General features: G+C 32.3%; 1 protein-coding gene and 1 long non-coding RNA gene across 6 annotated transcripts in view; one reads left to right on the plus strand and one right to left on the minus strand.

Moving 5' to 3' along the window:
- Positions 1 to 22,198, plus strand: part of LOC122531515 (zinc finger protein 239-like) — a 42,136-nt gene that overhangs the window by 7,082 nt on the left and 12,856 nt on the right. For 2 of the 5 annotated variants that reach the window (XM_043659512.1, XM_043659510.1), the window contains exon 2: positions 2,519 to 3,039. The exons of 1 other annotated variant lie outside the window; for it this stretch is intronic. In XM_043659512.1, coding sequence (XP_043515447.1) covers positions 2,872 to 3,039 — 168 coding nt within the window. In that variant the 5' untranslated portion in view covers positions 2,519 to 2,871. Of the gene's footprint in view, positions 1 to 2,221; positions 3,040 to 22,198 lie in introns of those variants that run through there. 2 more of the 5 variants (XM_043659513.1, XM_043659511.1) reach the window with 2 other exon arrangements.
- On the minus strand, positions 10,217 to 11,686 carry LOC122531519. Its single transcript, XR_006307296.1, has 2 exons — positions 11,373 to 11,686; positions 10,217 to 10,965 (listed from the first exon to the last, which is right to left on the minus strand). It is a non-coding gene; the product is annotated as an uncharacterized LOC122531519 (long non-coding RNA).

Genomic DNA, 22,198 nt, shown 5'->3' on the forward strand with positions numbered 1-22,198 from the left:
GCAAACTGATTGTTTTTTTCAATTTCTTACCGTGATTTAAGTACTGTTAAAAATGTTATTATTATAACTATGCGCAATCAATTAAATTAACTCTAATTAGTTTTTTAATTTTTAAAAATTTCATAAATTACATAATTTTTTGTTTTAATTATGTATTCTTATTGGTTTTATTAGTATCTGTTGTTTAATTTTCTCTCATATATAAAAATTAAAGATTAAAACATTTCTGTGCTTTCATTATTCGGTATTTTTGAACAAAAAATTATAATAGGCTGTATTCAAATTCAATTTAAAGTAGAATTTAACATATAATTAGACATCGTTCAAAATTTTTTGTTAATTTTTTAATTCACAATCAGCTGCATCTTTCCAAGCATTTTCAATTTAATTACATTTTTTCAATATTAAATATTTCAAGCTTGTGTAAGATACGAAAAGATTGTTACTATCATACATGCTCTCTCGTTTTAATTTTGTACTAAATATTTTCTCAAAATATTGAAAGAGAAGCAAGAGAGAAATATGTCAAGGATCGCGAAAGCAAAAAATAACTATTATCCTATTTCTTTAAATGTTTTCTTTGTTCCTAATTTACATGTAATAGAGCATAATTCGATGGATTATTTCAATTTGCTAGTGTCCTAGAGTGAACAAACGTGAAAGCATTATCCTTTTGGAAAGTATTACTTTCGAAAAGTGCCAACATAAACTGGCACTGTTATCGCGATGGTAATTAAACCGAATATCAAGGCTAGCAGGTCATTCTTCTAAATCACTGGGCAATGACAAGCGGACAAGTGCACGGCGACGGCAACTCTATAAATCTGATGCATCTACCTTGACTCCGCTGTTTTCGATAGGCAATATTTTGATAGGAGTATTTCTCCATGTCTCTGCGATTTCGCGAATGCAACAGTTGACTGGGTATTAAAACGAGAATCCAAAAACAAAGGAGACACAGAAATGGTTTAACAATGTGAAAGTTTAAAGACGTAAGGATCCAAGAGTTCAAAAAGTCTGAAACTTTAAGAATCGAGGAAATCCAAAAATTTCTAAAAATTTCAAATTCCAAGGACTGTACGATACGAGAATTTCAAAATTAAAAAATTATATTTGAAAATCCAGAAATATAACGATGTCCAAACATTCAAGTATTTTCAATATCCAAGAGTTTAGGAAATCTAGTCGAAAATTTTAGAATCAACAAATTTTTGAATGCAAGAGAGAATTTAAGAATTTCAATCCGAAGAGTCTTCGAGAGGCTAAAAAATCGAATCTAAGAATAAGAAAATCCGAAAATGCAAATGTTAGAAAGCAGTTTTAAGACGCATTAGAATTGGAAATTGCATTACTTTATGTTCTTCGTCGAATGAGAAGAAACGATAGTGCGTGCTGGCAGTCATAGATTTATGTTTCCTTAACGCTGGACATATATAAAAGACATAAATAACGTATTTATCATAATGTTACCATCTTGTGACACAAATGGCTACAGGTTTATTTGTAATTGATAAGCGTATGCAAAGTGGTTCCAGAGTTTATTAAAAGTTGCAAGCGGCGTGGCGCGAATAACCTTGTTCAACCACGCGTGTGACAAGGCGTTCTACGTGCTGCACGTTTCGCTCGGGGTGTTGTTTTACGAAGGGTATCAATTTCTTGGCCACAAAGTAATTTCACAGTACAATGGTATCAGCCATGGTCCACGCAAAACCGCTAGCCCAATAAGCTGTAATAAAGCAGTCTCGTCAATTTCTGCTATTATAATACAAAACGATGTTACTCCATTTTTAAAATCACTGAACGATTTAGTCCTTTGTAAATGGATAACAGTTTGTACACGAGCGATATATTTATTGTCATTTATAGATTGTGGATTTTCATACAAATGTGGGTATATATAAAAATAGAACTTTGAAAGAAAATTGTTTTATATATCAATACTAGACGCTGCGCTATACTTTGGATATTTTACACATTTATTATATGTAAACTGATGAGTTATTACTCGACAAAGGTATAATTTCTAATTTTAAAAATATAGTCACAAAGTATAAAATACAGTCTGATGTACATTTGAAGATTTTAAATATTTAAAGGAAAACAAGGATTTTAAACGTTTTATAAATTATTTTAATATTTTAATACTTTAATATTTTAATATTTTAATATTAAATTTTACTGATATATTTCAAAATTAGATAGATTAGCTTTCAACAGGCTTTTAAAATAAAATCTGAATTCAACGAAAGGGAAATTTTCTATGATCGGTCGCGATAGATGTTTCACAGTTGACAGGATGTTTCAAAGGTGAGATTGTATCTTGATTGAAAGTTCAAGAAGAAGAAGAAGAGAAAGTGCCTTACATGAAAAAGTATGTACGAATAAAATATACGTGGAATTCATCGAGCAAAACATACGAAACAAACTTGACGAAAGCTGCTAGATAATAATCGAATCACTTCGGAAGCCTTGCCCATTAGAATTTTTATTCGAACGAGTTCCTCTCTTTCTCTTGTAGCTATGCCGGCTATGTCGGACATCAACAGTCCGAGAATTATTCCTCTAATAATTGATTTCTATTTATAACGAAACGCCGCGAGACGTTTGACAAACTGATTACCTCATCATGTGGACGCGTACTTAATGAAAATCAGTGTATTCGAGTGCAACGTGCACGTTCAAGTTCGACGAAATGAAGTTGAATCTTGACTGACGTGTACATACATTCACTTGAGACGAAGAACATTCAGCCAATAAAACGCGACATTGTTATAGAGAAGAGTTGAAACGCTCGGGATGATCTTTTGAACTGTTTTATACCGGCTGAGAAGAGTATCGGATAAGTAGCGTTATACTATCGCGAGTTGGAGCATGATGGGAGAAGTGATCAGAGTTTCTGGGAGAGCACCGAATGTCGGCGAGTTCCTCAAGGAGGCGATGCTGTCCCAAAGATTCGCCGACGTGGCTCTCTGTTGTCCTGGCGGACAAAGGTTTCTGGCGCATCGTTTGGTTCTCTCTGCGGCCAGCCCTTATTTGCAGGTTGGTGCTCCTTTTTTTTTTTCTCTTGCGAATTTAATTGTTACTTTCATACGGAGAGAATATTTTCACGGTGATGTCTCAAGAAAAACGTTAAACAGTTCGGAGTAAAAGATATGAACTGATCGATGAATGCAAATGTATAATTTACATAAGATTAATACTAAGTATATGCTTTATTCTAAATAATTCAAGTTTGCCTGCGAATATTTTTTTCTCTCTCTCTGCGATTTTCTCGTCAATCTTAGTGGTAGCAATCTACAAATTAGATCTACAACTTTTTAATTGTACAACTTAGATAAATTGGATCAAATAGTGCAGAAATCAATATAGTATAGATCTCATAAATTTGTTGGTTATTTTATTTGACAAATGATGAAATAATAACAAGTAATGAAATTATATAATAGAAATAATAAAATAGAGTAATTTTTGGTATTGTACAATTGTTAAAACTATCAAATCATGGTTTTATTTTAGGCTTGACCCTAATGTGGATGAAAAATTGAAATTACTGAATAATATCCATTTACAAAAAATGTAGAAAAACTCAATTTTAATAGGTTTCCATGGTCCAATTGTTAGATTAAAATTCATTTCTCAAGTCCACGTAAGATTTAAGACTAAACAAACTGAATGAACATCCTTTTCCAAATTGTCATGAATTTTTAAATATATAAATATTATAATTAAGATTTCGCTTCGTACTAACTTTATTACGTTTGTGTTTATTTCGAACGTAACGTGCAAAATAAAAAAAAACAATCTCTGACAAACGAACTTTGCTTTATAGCATAAGTTTTTGTTTCAAGATTTGATATTAAGTGAGTAGCCGCATTATCCGCAGAAACATCAATCACTCGTGTGTGTGTGTGTGTGTGTCTCAAATGTAAAAAAAAAAAAAGAAAAACGAAGAAAGAAACGTGTATGTATGCATAATCAGATCGTGGAAAATATGGCTTCCTGTTGTCCGTGCGTCAAACAGCGAAATTATCATTCTGGATACGTCATTGCAATCGCGACTATTTACAATGTAGAAGCAAGTCAATCATAAAGCGAGTTAATTTGCATTTAAAGATATTAATGAAACGTGCTTGTCATTAATCATAGTGCACCTTAGTTCGATAGTAACAAATGACAAGATACAAGTAGAAACGTTTTATGTGAAAATGAACAGTGAAAGCAAATTGAAATTAATTTCTTCTGTCCGTCACGTAGTATCGTTCGAAAGCTTTTTTCTCGTTTAATTAACAACTTGAGCTTTATCATATCTTCCTTCGTTCGTTAATTAAACGAGTTCAGACTGTTTTTGAACTTCTGAAAGATAGAGATTTCATTTTCCAACTTATGTCTAATCGTCGTTCAGGATTAATCAAGACAACAGAACGTATTAAACATAGTGAATTATTACCAGACTATTACCAGATCTCTATGAATAATAAATGTGAGGACTAAAAAGAATATAATATTTATTGTTACGTGAAATATGCAACGTACATTAATCATAGTGATTAATCATAATAATCGATACACCTAAATTCAATATGTCAAGTATTATTTTACGTAGTATTTCACAATAGATTTTCAATAATATTTTTGCTTAGCATATGTTAATAAACAACAAATGACAATATATTGTTATCATTAGGTATAAAATAATATGTTTATCTGCCTTTTCGAATGTTCAGCATTTGAAGCAAATGACAGAGAGACTTGCTTCCTATTTGCTTCGTATTTACATTTACGTCAAATATCCGTAGTCTATCAATAGATAACGCATACTTAAAGAGGATCTGACAGATTGCTAATTAAAATTCCAGGAAATAGGGAATGCTGCAAGAGATACGCATCCATTATAAACCAGCTCGTGATTCTATTATTTTTGTATGCGCACGCAGCTCCGTCATGATCGAAAAATAATTAACAAAACGGTATCTAAGTATGAAATTCTACGGAATCGTGCAGCTTATTAATCAGAGACAGCAGCAAACGTTAATTAAACAACATTTTGACGTTAACAAGACCAGTCTGAACAATTGTATTACGACAGACGAAATCAATTTATTTGCACGCTGTAAATTCGATGATCGTAGCTCCTCTCGCGTTAGTGACAGACACGTATTAAAATAATTACCTAGATAAATGGCGATTCGAGGCATAGATTGAAACTAATTTTCATTAAGCGGGAGGGCTTATCGATTTTATTTCACTTTTCGCGATGTTAATGGTAAAATCAAATTGAAATTAAAGGGTAAACGTCGATGTCGTGCTATCAAATGCCAATTATGATAAGTGATAATTAAATCATCACATCAGATTATTATAAATTGCTATATTTGTTTCAAATTTGATACCTAAAGAATCTTGAGTAATTTCTCATGGTAATTACAAACTTCCTGTAATGAAGAAGTATTACGGAGATTTCGATCTTTTCTTTTTTTCTTTTCTCTACATAAACATATACATACATGTGTAAATGAAACTTTAATCTGATTACATATTACATAATCCACTCCATCTCACATCTTTGTAAAATATTTCCCTATCGGCGGGGCAACAATTTTCTGGTAATCGTTTTCGATTCGATTGCTGATCGGTAAACACTAGGGAACGTGCCTTAGAAACTACATCTCTGCTGCGAGAATGCGTTAAATCATGCGTGTTACCATTTCGCGTGATTTTCCTTTTTCCCCCTTGCTGTTTCTTTTTTTTTTTTTTCCTTTCCTCTCGACGTAGAAACACGCACTCGCGGCAACAAATGTTACTCTCTGGACATCGCTGATTTCGGATTTCACGTTTAACCGGTCGATAATGAGTGCTATTTATGGAAATCGTTTCCTTTCATTACTATCTTTGTCGTTCGTCTGATCGCCATATTAAACACCCTGTTACGACTTCTGTTACGACGATGACAAACCTTAGATAATTAAACGCTTCGTTTTACACCAAATTCGATCGTTTTCACTGTGCTGCTATGGGCATCGTTCAATGTCACGCTTCCTGATCCGTGCCATTTCCAGGCAGGCAACGCCAAAACACGATGGAACGTGTTTCACGTATTTGAAGTAATTGACCAGACAGAATGGAAATACGGCGACAGTTAAATCGAAATCTAATGCACAGCTGCGTGGACAGTAAGTCATTTTGCAATCGACAAAACGGGGGAAACCACGTTGCTGAATTTATAAAGAACTAAACGATTATTTCTTCATTTCAAAGGTTGATTCTGCCAATAACCTCTCAAGCGTCTCGCTACTGATAAGAATTTTTCGAAACATTTATCGATTTTAGGAACGACTCTTCCAGTTTTATACGATTAATCCTCTGAGTGTTTAAGAGTATTGTAACAATTCTATAATCAGTAATAAAATAATTGGTTTATTTATTAAAAGTTCAAAGAGGTTAACGTACTACAATAACACTGAATAAACAATCAAAAGATATAGTTAAAATATGTCTAACATTTTTCAACACTTGCTACATACACATATTCCTCAAGGTTTCCAAAAGAAATGAAATATTGAAAGCAATTCTGAAAAAGGTGATCGAAAAGCAAGAAGAATGTTTTAAAAACAAAATGTGATACATGTAAAAAAGGCAACAGACACAGAGCAAAGAAATGAAAAACAAGATGTAGCTTGGAAAACGTTCTCTGAGATGTTAAATATGTCCTATCGTGCAGTCCAGCGTAATCATTTATCTCGGTATCTCTATATATGCATACACATCATGGAGAAACGAAATTCCATGATATCTTCACCTTGAGATCTTTCACTCTAAATTTGTGAAGCCATAATCTACATTTGAGATACGACGTAGTTCGTTCGACGTAGTTTAATTAAAGCGCGGCCACAATTTACAAGGTGTGACATTTTCATTTTGTGACTTTTTTTTTTTGGTACTCTTTCCCATGGGACTTCCAGCCGGAGGCTGGTACAACGAACGTTCAATGAAACAGAGATCTTAATAGCTGGAAACAATTAACTCGCATGAGTGTGCTCTAAGAAGTTGGACAACGATCTTTACGATGTTCTAGGAACATCGCATTCGTCAAGCGGCACTATTATGCCTTGAATCGCGGACATTAAGCGGCCAACGCGTTTTACGTTTAATTAACCACCGAGTGGAACGTCTTGTCTCGTGCATCTTAGTAGAATAGCGTAAGGTTAAACAAAAATGACCTTTGACTGAGGACATTTCTGCAAATTTTTACGAATAACTAAAAACAAAAAAAATGGCAGTTCTGTGCATTTTGAGGCTTTTCAATTTCTCCGTGAAAATCCAGACTCCAGTGTCCAATATTATTTTTTATATTTATTTATTTGTTAAAAACAATGTCTAAAAAAGAACATGCGCCATCTCTTAAAATAATTTAAACACAAGCAGAAAATTGATTTTTCTGCTAATTTTTATATAGAGTTTTTGAATAGTTTATATATTTTTGCACGTCATATGCATTTTGTGCATTTCTGCGTCTTCAAGTTAATATAAATAAAAGTCCGCAGTCTACCAATCGCCAATTCAAATCTCAAGAAATAAAATATGAAGAATAAGTACGAAAGTAGTTAGTATGCCAGAAAAAAGAAAAGAATTCCACGACGTATTTATACGTAATGATATATAACAGTGTTTGAGAAGAAAAAGCTGTCGATGTAACTACTTTCTACACTTGATAGAAACATTGTACGCGCGAGTGTTTTCGTTTTTTATTACTGTTATACTAATCTACGGATTATCTTAATATATGCGGTCATAATTTTAAAATTTCACATCTCGTTAAGAAGGATATTTTCACAGTCTTCCTGTTAATAATCTTCTCTTTTGAGTGAGTATTCCGGCATACATTAATGTCATCGGAGATTATTTCACATACGTAATATACAAGCAACAACATTCAAGCTCGCAATTTTCCTCGAAGTCTTGGCGAATATTTTGAATATCTGAATATCTAAATCTCTCGGTATTAAATTGAAACGAACGAGCTACATTCGATACTTTGCTTACGCGGTAAGATCTGTAGAATTCAATTAAATTAATTTCCGGTTTTTATTCAAAGCTGACTATTTTTGTGATGCATCGATAACCATAATATTATAATATTCTTTAAATCACAATAATTATGATTAAAAATGTATTTGTTATTGCTGAAGAATGCATTCCCCTGCACTTTGTGAAACTTGGCGTTAATTAACGAGCGACATTAGATAACAGTGTAGCAACTAATCGTAATTAAAGAACAAGTATTAAAAGATTAGATTGTCTTGTATAAAATGATGATATTTACAAAGTTTGAATTTAGCGATTTCTACTCTAAAAAATAATTCTTCTTAAAGAATAAACATGTATTTATTCCAATATTTTGATCGAAACAATCTGATATTTTGAAACATAATGTAATCTAACATTTCAATCGAAATGAAGACAAAAAGAAAAAGAAATATTGAAATTTTGCATTTCTGAGGTAATTAGATCAGTGATAGGTAGCCCTAATTGAACAATAGCCGATAGGCGGCGTTGAATGAATCAATTCACCACGAATGAAGAACAGCTGGCTATCGTGGAAATAATTTGTTAATTATTCCGTAGTGGTAAACCACGGCGAAAAAAGAGCATAAATACGATTGTCCTTTCACTCTGCGAACACCTTGACATTTTGACCCATGGGACGCGATGATTTTACATGGCACACGATGGAAAGTCGATAATTTACTTCTCGTACTCTCCAAGCCCTCCCTCCGATGTCTCGATTTCATTTTGATATAAATTGATACAATTGGTTATTGATATAACTGGTTTCTTAATTTATTGCCTAGTAACTGTGTCAAAAGTTAGAATCTCTCGATTTTCTTCGTCTCCTCTAATATCTATAATCGAGACCACGTGTTGCATTTAGTCGCCACTCTTGACAAGTAATTTTATTTTTTCAAATACTCAATTAAACTGCAGTAATCGAAATTCACGGTTGGTTATATATAGTTGAAATAGAATAAACTTTTAATGTTTTTAATTATTAAATTTATAATAAAAGTATTCAGTGGAACGTTTGATACTATTGACGCATGTCTCGTTTAATAACAGTATTCGCAATGAAATATTATTATCACGTGCTATAGAACTATTTATGTAAAGTCTATGAAAATTACGATCCTGTAGAGTAGAATTCACACGAGAGTGTGAATAAATCTATTGAACGTTTGATTTCTAAAATAGTTATTTCATCTTAATTCTCGAATTATCGACAATTATAGTATAAAACTTGTATCAGATTAAATAAGACTTTTGCATCAATTAAATCACGAGAAATAGAGAAGGACGCATGATGCAGTGAAAATCACAAGCTCTTGTGAAGAATCATTCAAAGCTCTAAAAAATGCCGTACATCTAGAGAAATTTTATGAAAAATTGATTATTTTAATCGTCCTAGATGAACAAACCTTGTAGAAATACATCGTAAAATTACAAAATAACCATAATTACATACTTAATAGGCTGAGTAATTCCCGCGGATTTATCAGGTATTTATACAAACTTTCAAGGTATAAAATAATCATGTGGAACGTATTGAATGGTATCTGATATCATTCAGCTTAAATTGACAATAAATTTACGACTATTAACGAAACCGGTTAAAGCGATTAGCGTGCAATAATGATGGCTAAGATCTTATCAAACAATTAATCCTTTCTTGTTGATGAGAGTAATGAAAGTATCGTTTGGTCGAATGGTTTATTAATAAGCATTTATGCGCATTTCCAAAGCTGATCCTGATTGAAATAAAATCACCATGATCTCATCGCGACTAAAATGAATGATATCTTTCTGCTCGTAAATTTGGCTTACGCCAAAGTGAAACGACATCCGGTTCTAAACACTGTAACTAAAGATAATTGAAATTTTCTTGTTTTTTTCTTCAAATAATAAAAGTGAGTCGAAGTTGTTACAGTGAATGGTTAAATATAAAATACATACTACAAAATTTTTATTCGCGATGTTAATTTCATTTTAATATTTAATAGATTAGCTGTTCGACAGAAATTCGTCAAACATACTTTCCGATCATTGTAAAATTATATTAATTCACTTTGCGGACGACAATTCACATTAATTTTGTCTTCTTTATTTTATTCAAGAAAATACTAAACTCGTTGCATACCTTTGAAACAAGGGTATGCAAATAAAATTGCAAATTAATGAAAATGCCCAGCTTGCTTACTGAGATAATTTACAGTCATTTCTAATTTGCATAGTTTTATTACTAAAAATACGCCAATTTTATTCAACAAGCAAGAAAATTTACGACTCGGAGACATACGTGTTACACGAAAAAGTAACATTCATATAACATTTTTCGAACAAACTGATCCGTCCTGATAACGATCTAAAGACAATTATTCCTAGTTATATGCAAAGTGTTCGAGTGATTTGTGACGCATACAATAGAATTACTCGAGTTCCTTCGGACAGATGGTAAGATTATCTTGTTAAAAGATAATTAATATTGCGGATACCAGGGGATCGTTATTTTCGTATTCATCTTCAATTTTTCTCTGAAATCGTATAAAAATCACGCATGAAAAAGAGTTATAAGATTCCTCTAGACTTGTGAAATTGTTTAACCAAATATTATCATAGACACAACTAGCGAGTGGTCCCTTCTACACAACCCGAGTTTTCCTCCGTGCTTCGAGGCGAATTCATTGATAAAAGTGGCCAGTTTTGTTCGCGAAACAAAAAATTACGAGCAACTATCCAGGAAAGTTTGCCTCGTCACAGAGTTGTTTTAATGCAGTGTGTCTTCATTTCGCGATTTGTTTTTTTATCCTTCGAATGTATCTTTTGTTACACTTATAAAATAATTCCATATAATTAGCAAGATGCTTCGTCTCCTTCGAATTGTGTTCATTATTGTTACTACTGTTATCAAGTTATCTCAAATTTCAGAAATAAGAGAAATACAAAGAAATTCAACTATTAATTACGATGTTTTGTTGTTATAGTAGCCTGCTAATAATCTTAGTGAACTGACAAATTATAAATAATAAATTTCAAATTCTAAAATTACGTTTGTAGATTAGGCAATTCTTCATCAAATAGAACAACAAAATGTGTTGTAATTCATATTTATATATATTTATGTTATAGCATATCCGATAAATTTTCTCTTCATTGTTTCCTTTCTTAAAAAAAAGAAAAATGTATATAGTAGAAAAATAAATATTAATAGAGACAGTGAAAAAATAAATCTGTCAATTACGATTCGAAATGTAATCTCCACTTGGAAAAGAATCCTAAAATTTCAAACAAAACAAGGAAGAAGACCAATTTTCTTTACATACCTTTGGATATCTACAGCGCCTTGAGGAACTTGTTTCATTTCGTTATCTTTGCCATTTGACGAACGGAATTTGTAATAAAATGCGTTGAAGAGTCATCATTTCTTCCTTCTTGTCTCCGTCCTCACAGCTCTCGATTCTCTGGCTGTTACATTCAACGCTCGTGAATCTTTCACAAGGGAGAGATTACAATTCGAAATCAAACGTGGCTGCATAATATGTACATACAGCCATCTCTTCTCTGATCTCCATAAGAAATGGCGAACTAGTTTCCAACAGAAAAAAAAGATATGTATCAGAGGAATGTGATGCATGATTTAACAACGTGATAATAAGCTTCAACAACTAAATTACGATGTGTGATGCTTTTTATAAACGGTACAACGTTGTAGCTCCTCGGCACCCAGTTTTTGCGATGAAAGTCATCGGTTATAAATGTGTCCCAAGCTTTTAATCGTCCGGATTAAGAGCTGATGTAAACAGAGAAAAATGAAATGATAACAAATGGAACGCACTTTGGTGATTTACTTAGTATTTAAGAATTCTGTTTGGATTAGAACATCTGTAGGTTTAAAAAGCGTCTATAAAGAATGTAAAATTATATAAGCAGTATTTTAGTAGAATTCTTTAAAGATTGTGAAATTTACTAGTTTGGAAATAAAACAGTATTTAAACAGATCAAAGAGGTTAAAGCATTTTTGAAGAAATTTTACAGCCTGCAGGAGAGATTTTAATCTTCAAAGATTCGCTTAAATATTACTAGATTTCAGAACGCGATCTCCTTTGAATCTCATTAGTATTTTTATCATTACACGGAGAAAAAAATGTTAATATCTAAGAAGCCTGTCGAGATAAAGAAATCTGTGAATTTACACTCCCATAAAACGTCGTCGTGCGAAAGAAAAATCTTCGTTCTCGGTCACCAAAATTCCTCCGTTTGTTCACCGATTTAAAACTGTTCCATCCATGAGTCAACGCTGCGTCCACGGTGTTTACTAAGCTTTCAGTCCACGAAGCATTAGAAGCTTCCAAACTTATTTCCACCAGTTACTCGACTCTCTTTGTACACGTGAAACGGTAGGACATCGTGTCACAACTCTTGATCGCTGGCATTTATTGGAGAGCAGAGCAAAGAAAACGTGCGGGGCGGCGATCGCGTTGTACGCGATACTGATTTACCATGTTGCACAACGTGTGATTAACGGCGCTCTGACGCGGCGCGTCGCGTTGGGACTCGTTGCCGGTTCAATGAGAGTCGACAGCCGGTTAGCGTGGAAACGAAAGAGAATACTCACAAATTAGTTTGGTGTACGAGCTTCCACTGTTCCAAGGAAGTAAAGTAATTCCAAATGACCGTGGCAAGGATCATCCTGGAAATTAATGAGATCTTTCCTTATTAAAAATTCTCTAGTGAACTAAATATCTAGCAAGGATTTAGCGCTGTTCGAGAATAGATACATCATAGATCAAACTTTCGTTTCGTTTCTCGAGAAGAGTGGAAAGTGAACTCGTCTAGCTGGAATGATATAATTTATCTTTCTTATCTGTCATCAAGCATTCGATGAACTGCCGTTAATATTCCTCTCGATGATTCGTCTCTTTTTCTTCCTTTTGTATTCTCTTTTTATTACTTTCCGCGCTCCAGTCTGTGAATGCACTATATACAGTGACTTCGGATTGGGCGTTTAACATTGAATGGATTTGAGATTGAAGAAAAATAATTGACAGATTAAAATATAAAATATAAGATATTATACAATATTTATAATAATATATATTATATAATATATATAATATATAACAATATATAATATTTATATAAAATATAAGATATATAATACAGAATATAAAATATAAATAGGCCAAAATATAAAAAGAAAACCAATTGCAGTAACAATGTCGTCTATCGGAAATAAAAATAAATTACAATTTATCGCAAAATATGATTTATATATGTCCTAAATAATTGGATATCTGAAAAAACAATAATTGTACCACGTTTTTTGAAAAAGTGGTGGAACTATTTCGCATTTACCTTGAGTGATGGAAGAACATAAAACACTAATGTAAAACGAATGGAATACTGGCAATCATTTGATAAGAGTATCAACTGACAATCTCTTGGTGTAATTTACTTGTACGAAGTTTGCTTGCCTTAAGTAATATAATCAGGCGACTGCTTCTTCACGAAGATATTGTTTGACTTGTACGAGAAATTGTCAACTTTATACTTCATCAATGGAATCATTAAAAAAACCAATTCATTTCAAGACTTCATTCCTGCTAGTAACAATACCTAAGACTCAATAATGAAACTATATCCATTGTTCAATCTTCAAACCGAGTCAGTGAAGAATTAGTATTTTCCCATCGAAAAAAATCGAACAAGCTATAAAAAGGTTTTGTAACTGAGTTGTCAAGAAACGACATTAATCCTGATTTAAAGTTTTCATCGTGATAACACAGTGTTCGCGGTTATTAATAAAATAAGTGAGAACGTAAAAATACATATATCATCGTTCTCACAATCAGTTAAATGGTTGACAGATCATCATTAGTTTCTTTTCGAGTATCATCTGCTGATAACGGCGATGTCAATGACAAGCGATCGAACATGTTCGAATCAAATTAGAGAAAAAGGATGAAATAACAGACGAGAGATCGGTAGATGCTATTTCGTACTCGACGTGCAAATCGATTCGATAGTTTTTCCTTCAGACAATCCGGGGCAAGAAGTCCCCTTCCCTTGAGTAATCACGGTGAACTGGTTTTAACATAATATTTAGCCATAATATTTACGTTCACCGTACGGAACAATTTTAACATAATATTTGGCCATAATAGTTGCGTTCACCGTAAGGATAAAAATACTAATTATTAATTAAGTAATAAATTAATTATTAATTAATTACTTAATAACTAAATAAATTATTAATTAATTAATTTATAAAATTATTAATTTAAAATTATCGACGACGAACGTGCTTTCTTTCGGATCTCAATACGTCGCGTTCAAGTCGAAAAACATGCTAATATCATAAAATTACAATTACGTTTTGATGAAAATATGTGCAGTCTGAGAAAAGGAAAAATTCGAAGAGTAATAGAATTCGCATAGTTCTCAATAACGCCAGTTAAGAGTTAGTATTGGAAATATTTGAAATAAATCGAGTCAATTTGAGAAGCTTGTTTTAATTGACTCTCTTAAAGTCAGAATCTAAAAAGAACCTCTCGAAGTAGTTGCTCAGTTGCTCGAGATTTATTACTTTAGCAGTTTTATTTGTACACGCGTTTCTGCTAGTTAATATACAGGGTTACATCTTGAGACATGTCTTCAAAGAAACAGCTCGATGTCATTTATAGACGTGCAGATGTCTCGATCATATGTCTCGATATCCGTGGGTCAGTGCACACTGATCATTTCATTTACCGTTTCGGTCTCTTGAAAAGTACAGGAGAGATGATCTTCTAGCACGTACGACGCGCTGTATATGCGTTATGCGAGTTGATGCACGCTAAACGCCGCTGCTTGATCCTTCAGATAGTGGCTTACGGGACGATTAAAATGCTTGCACGCAGCTATTTTATGGCAGTTGATTCACTTATTCCCAAGAGAGTATGACGCTGTCGCCTCTATGGGGGTTGGTCATAAACAATTTTTATGGTGACAGGTTTTCGCTTGGGAAAGGACAATGCCGTCTTGTGTGCATGTCGATCTCTTTTTACAAGATGAAATTATATTTTAGCAACTGCATAACTGACAATAAGAGCTAAACGCGTGCATTTTTATATTATAACATTAAAGTGTTATTTATTGAATATGTGATAAGTAATGTATGTGTTTTATATATTTTTGTATATCATATGTATTCTGGTCTATTCTAGTTTTAATTCAGTCTTTCTTTTTTTTTTTCGAAACATGCAGAAATACATACAGCCGTGTTATATCAATTAGTTCAAATACTTTTACTACAACTTGAACTAATCTCGATAAAAATTAAATACGAAAATATTAATTTATAATATATAAATATATATTATATAAATAATAATAATATATATATTATATAAATAATAATAATATATAAATATATTTATAATATATATCTCGATAAAAGACGTACATCTGTTTCTTTTATAGTTTCTTTATCAGTTAAAGTGAGAAATCTTAACTGTAGCTGTCAATTTCTATTTCACATAGAAATTTATACTTCTTCGCTAGAAATATATCTTACAACATGATATTCACGTCGCTAATAAAGCGTTAGTATATTTCTTCTACCATTTTGTCCAACGATAGGAATCGCGCAGATTATTCTTGTTCAATTAATTAATTCAAATTAATTTTCACTTGTTTCATTGGAGAAAAAGAGTTAATTGATACTAATTCATACCTAATCGTATAATCGTGCAAATATTTTGTCGATTACAGTGGAACATTCGAATGTTTTAATTCGAAGGAGAAAATGTATTTGAAATTATTTCAACCAAGCAATCTGTGTGCTGTGAAATTTGTTCTTTTTAAAAAGAAGAAAGGCAAACATAAATTATATAGTTGATTGAACACGCAAACAACTGTTGGTGGTAATTCGTTAGGAATGAATTAGTAATTGATATTTCAGTCGTCGAAAATGACACGATAGGTTTACCTTCGTTTTAGCCCGGAAATTTGAAATTAAAATTAAGTAGGCGCGTCAGGCGGTCGCTCGAATGTCACGTACAATTAATGATGCTTGCGCAGAGTTTTGGTTGTGCGTTTAACGGTACAAATTGTAAAACCGGGCATTCGTGGCGATATGCCAGAGGCACGTGTATATTTTAATTTTATGTAAATCATCGTCTACCGTTTGATAAGACGACGCGTAAAATTTTCGCAGAAAAATCGTATGTCAAACAGAGATCGAGCGATCACTGCGTCGCGGACATTTAAATTACCGCTCCCTAAATGATAAGTATTTCTAGCTCCTCGTGTCTGCATGCATGCGAGCAACTGTTGCTTTTGTTTTTCATCGGCCAGACACTTTCTAAGCAAAATAAACATCCGTTGCGGAACATTCGCAAATCGCCGATTAAATAGTAACGAGCTGTAGTAAATAATAACGAAAATAAAATAATTTTGACCTCCGTATTAGATACGGGGGGCAGGGGGGGGGAGGGGGAGGAACAGGAGTTAGGTATGGAAATATTCCAGTTGTTCTTGCGTGACGTTTATGCAAAACTATTAATGACTAATTTTCAGTTGTGAGAAAGCTATCTGCTCAACGAGATTCTTGACATTACTCTTCAAGAGCCTTGATATCTTATTTCTTCGTTTTTTCTAAGTGGGTTATTATATTTTTTTGCCTGCTAATGTATCTACTACCGCTATTTGAGTAGAATCATTTATCATAGAATGCCACTTAAGACTAAGAGCGGACAATAAAATGATCTAGAAACTACATCTCGCGGCGTCGTGCAAGTATACTTTCAACTGGTTAACTCGACAATTATTAAGATCAATCTACGAGATTATGATACTACATCGGTTTAAATTCGTCGCCAGGCTAGAAATTGATTTTGCGACTGATTTCGACACTATATTTTGTCGTGTAAAAGTGTAATTTGTATTTGTATTCTCGTAGAACGAGACTACAAATCTGATATCCATGGTTATCATGTTTTTGGAATCAGAAATATTTATTACGAATGATTTAAACATTTATGAATTATTTTTATATTTTAAAGTTCATTGAACTTTAATGTTTCGTGAATTGAATACCAGAATAACTCAATTATTTCATTTAATAAAAGATGCTATTATTTTTTATTATACTTCTATCGTAGTATAAGTATTGCAGTATAAAAGAAAATATAATATGCATATTTATTTACAAGATTTTATTATAAATTTCGAAACATTTACGAGTATATGTAGTAATGCGTTTTAATGATTTAAATGACTCAAATATTTTTATTAGAAAAATCTTCTCTTCACATTATTTCGTAATTAAAGAATTGTACCATTTTTTCTAAATTTGTCAAATAATATATCTACACTCTGTACCAAATGATACACATGAATTCAGGAAAATTACACGACTCAAAATAAGATAAAGATCAAGACTAACAAAATTTTGAGTTTCATTTTCACAAATTGATCTTGAAAATGGTGACTTTAAATAAAGAACTTTTTTTCTATTTTATATAAATCTTTGACGAAATATTTGCAATTCATGTATACTAAAACAATTTCCAGAAAATTGGTCACCACTTAATTTGTAAGTACACTTGAGGTAACAAGAACTTTTTTTTAATTTGCTTAAACGAAAGCAAGTAATTTACAGAAGATTATTGCAAACCTAATTTTTTCATTTCAGACGTCGTTTATCAATGAATAGAGTTTGGACAATTTTAATCAAGAATTAGTCCAGCAAACATGCATTTAACAAATAAACAAAATTAGAAATTTGATTTCTTCGAAAATAGAATTTTGGGTGAAAAAAAGTATCAATTATCCAGTCAAAAATTAATCAAATGTGCAAAATCAAATATATTTGAATTTGAGCTCTATCTTTTCAGAAATAAAAAGAATTTCAACACAATTTTATTCCTATTTTAATTTCTGTAACTTGACTTGTACTACAAAATCAAATCCATGAAGTACAATAACAGGATTCAAGATTTTTTTATCATATAAAATTATTATACATAAGTCCAGTTTTTCTTTCTTTATTACAGTAAATAAAATTTGTCCATCAAACAGTAAATTTAATTTTTCCTGATAATTTGTTGAAATACTAATCTCGAAGGTGTATCTCTGTGCATCATACTCGGAACATTGTTATAATTTAGATAACGTATCCGATAAGGTTTATGACTATGCATCTAATTAAACGGCGTACACATTAAGTTCACGCAAAAGAAAGTATTTGGACGGAGGAGAACGTGACAAGTTTTCAACGTGTACTTACATAGCGTGTATTTAATCTTCGCCATGTATATTCTATGGTGAACGAACGGCGACGGGTGCATCGTAGTTAATTTAAAATAGAGCAGCGTAAAATCTGTAAATTTATTGATATCCAGCTTTAATACCGATACTAATTACCCTATCTGATCGTCCCGGGCCTGTAAAATGTCGGAAATGCAACGAAGTTACATGAATCAAATCAAAAATGAATCTACATTTAACGCAGGCAAACTGTTCTTACTATATTTATATGTCTACGTATTCTTGTATAAAACCTTGGAATCATTTTGTTCATTTTTATTAGATTGTTTATTAATCGAAATAAAATTTTATCGTGTTTTATCTCTCATAGTGTTTCGCTAAAGAAGCTGGTAAAAAGTAACAAGTGCGAGGAGAATAAAATTTGATTTCTTACGAAAACTGAAAAGTAGTCTGTTGCTAATTCTAATTATTAATTGGAATGATAAATTGTTTTCTGTTACTCTGTTCGTATTACGTTTTGTTCAGCAGTACGTAAGCTGATCTTACATTTCAAAATTTTTTGTAATTTACTTTCTATGATAATCACAATGAAATGTTCTTCTGTGATTTATCTGTAACGAACTGTTACGATTATTTAGAAAAGTTTTTCGAATCGAAGGAAAGCATAATTTAATATTACTAAACTGCCAAAATTTATGCAATTTTATATTCTTATGAATATAATTGTGTATATTTTGTATATACTTTTGTAGATTTTTTAATATACAAATTTTGTAGATTTTAAAAATCTTCAATTTCTCAAAAATGCATCCATAGTCTTGGATATACTAAATTTAGGAAAATTATTTTCTTCCACGTTTATTTATCCACTTTTGTTTATCTGAATAGTATCCCATTATACATACCGATAACAAAAAAATTGTTACATAGACCTAGAAATAAAGAACTAGTCACGATTTATAGACATTTGCGTTAAACAATTTGTGGAACGTATAATCCTATCCGGCAGTGTGTTATTTTTACAAAAATCTCCACAAGTAGTTCTCGTTTTTAATCGTTCTTATTTGTAACAAATTATGGGGGAAGAACATGTTGCCGCATCGTTCCAGTTGCGATGCAGATTAATGCAACAATTATTTTCGGAATATTCGTGAAATTCTCAGGTGTTGCGCTCCTAGTATTATCTAGATAGAAGAAGAATTATATTCAGAGAGAGGATCGAGTGATGATAAAAGAAGCAAATAAACAAAACAGTAGAAAGAAAAGAAAGAACAGGATTACGGGTTAGATAATTGTATCCATATGAATACTGCGAAATTCCACGGAGTACGAAATCGATCGATGGCCTTTCTGCATCCGCGTGCTTGTCCTTTCATCTCTGCCTTGTCGACTTGGTTAACGCATCAAAGAAAACTTTGCCGCGGTTCTTTAACGATCGCTATTACTTACGTCGTCCTATCGTTCGCGGTCCTGTCTCGATAGAAAATTAGCCGAATAATTATGCGTCCGGTGATACGTGCAAAGAACGTCGTTGATATCTGCCGATTTATCTTTGAAAATTGTTGTACCGTGAAGAACGAGTGTTAAACGCTCTGGTTCCTGGAAGTTCCAATTAATTTTTCTTATCACAAATCGTTGTAATAATCTGCCAATTTCCAAAGCTACATTTATATTTAACTCTCTTCGTATTTGCAAGTAAATTATCTCTCACGATACAAATATGGTTATACGTCTTTTTTATACATATTATATTTGATACGAGATAGCAATAATGCGTCCAATTATTTTTGTTATTAGAAAACCAAATCAAAATTTCTTACCTTGCATGCCTGTTTTTTTTTTTTAAACATTTAATTGATCATTTAATGCACGTGCTTGGAGTATATAAATGCGACTTATTTATATTTAGTTTAATCGCGTTGATCTTTATAAATTCACGGGGAATGATATTTCATATATTAAAATATCTATATGTACATATAACGTAAAGAAAACGTGTCCTATATCGCAAAACAATTTGTTCTATGTAGTAAAGGAAGAAGAAATTATTTGTTTTCAAAAGTAGAGAAAAATATATCGTATCCATTTGTGTCGCAAGCTGTTCTGTCTTACAAAAATCGAACCACTCTCACTAATGAGCGAAAAGAGAAATTTCTTTCTTAACAAATTATGCGACGAAATGTAGAAAAGGAAAACAACAATAAGGGACTTTGTTTGTTTTTGAAACTGCAACATGCTCTACATTTAACAGGATCAATCTCTTTGCAGTCGAGGATTATCCAAACTAGTACATGAAGTGCTTTGCACTGTAATGAAAAAGCACATAACATTTTCATTATGCCCAATCCTGCATGAAGTATATTGCGCATCTTTTCCTGAGTATTTACATGTATTTTGCATATTTGGAAGAGGATAATATCTTCGAGCTAACCGATGAACGTTAATCATCTGGAATTATGTTCAATAATTTTAGAGTAGCTATAAAAGCGTTGAAAAGGTTCTTGTAAATCAACGAACATACACTTCGCGTAATTGCACGTGCTTTTATTAAATCACGCGTCGATAATTTCACTACATTATATACCGTTAGTCAAGATACTTTTTGAACATTTTTTCTGCATTACTGTTTGATGTTATACTAAATTTAATGTGATGTGCCGTTCTATATTATCACGCTGAAGCTGTTAATTTTTAATATTCAATTCTCTCTGATCCAAGGTAATTTATGCAAAATGCGATATTGCTTTTCACGAAACATTGCAAACTATAGTCATACATGGCCGATAGTTCGAGCAGTCTTCTTATTCAGCTGGCTTACTGTCAGCATGTTCTCAGCTAATTCGGAATGCACGATCGTTCTGCGTTCTTCTATACTCAAGATTTATGATCCCAGATAACGTTCGCGTCGTTGAACGTTTTGCATTGCACGCAGATTGCGACCCAGGCGAACCATTTAGAGAACTCGCGTCGATTCCACTTGTGTGTCCGGTAGCATTGGAAGAAGGCACGTTTTAATCTCGAGAATGTCGATAGTCATCTCGCTCTCGTTTCAAGAAAACTATTCGTTAGAAGGCTTTGAGGAGAGATTTGAAAATTTTCGCAGAGATTAGTTAAACGAATGAAATTACGAGGTGAAATTTGGTAATTCATTAAAATATTTTCAGTGACAGCTAGGATCGATTTTAATTTTGAGTCAGTCGCGAGTTTTTATTGAGTTAATCCAATGGAAAGCAGATTTTTCTTCTTAAACTAACTTCATTTTCCCAATTTTTCTTTTATTGATTAAGGCAATGATTAAGGCAAAAATTCCTATAATCTTTTCACGTAATCTTTCTCCCACCTTTAATAGGATTAATCCAGTAGAGAGTTTGACTAATTTCAAACAAATCGATTGTTATCATAATAAAATATGAAGCTTATTGAAAGGAACAAAAAGCGTCTTAATTTTTGGGAAATTTAAAATTGCATAAATCTACCAAGTGCATATAATACACGAAAATATATAAAACATGGAGAGTAAATTAATTGCATAAACTGCGCTAATTATTTGACAAGACGCTTGAATCCCAAACGAAACTTATAATCAAGAACAAGATAAAGTAAACCAAAAAACAACTGAATAATTCACTTACCAGAATCTACTTTCATCATCGTGAGATCATAACTGTCCACTCATTCAAATTCATTCCAAAATTACCAAAGCGGAATTCTAAAACCTCAAAAAAAAAAAAAAAAAAAAGAAAAAAAGAAAAAAAGAAAACGAAGCAACTAGGATAGCAGATCGTCTCTGACCTTTAACCCGAGGGCCGAGAGAGGTCTCCGCGACGCGCGCGCGGAATTTAAATTCACCCGTACGCGAATCTCGACAAGTTGGTCAGCGAAAATTTCACATTCGTCC

This window comes from Frieseomelitta varia, unplaced genomic scaffold (genome assembly GCF_011392965.1).
Source record: "Frieseomelitta varia isolate USP_RPSP 00005682 unplaced genomic scaffold, Fvar_1.2 scaffold_404, whole genome shotgun sequence".
NCBI classification, from domain to species: domain Eukaryota; kingdom Metazoa; phylum Arthropoda; class Insecta; order Hymenoptera; family Apidae; genus Frieseomelitta; species Frieseomelitta varia.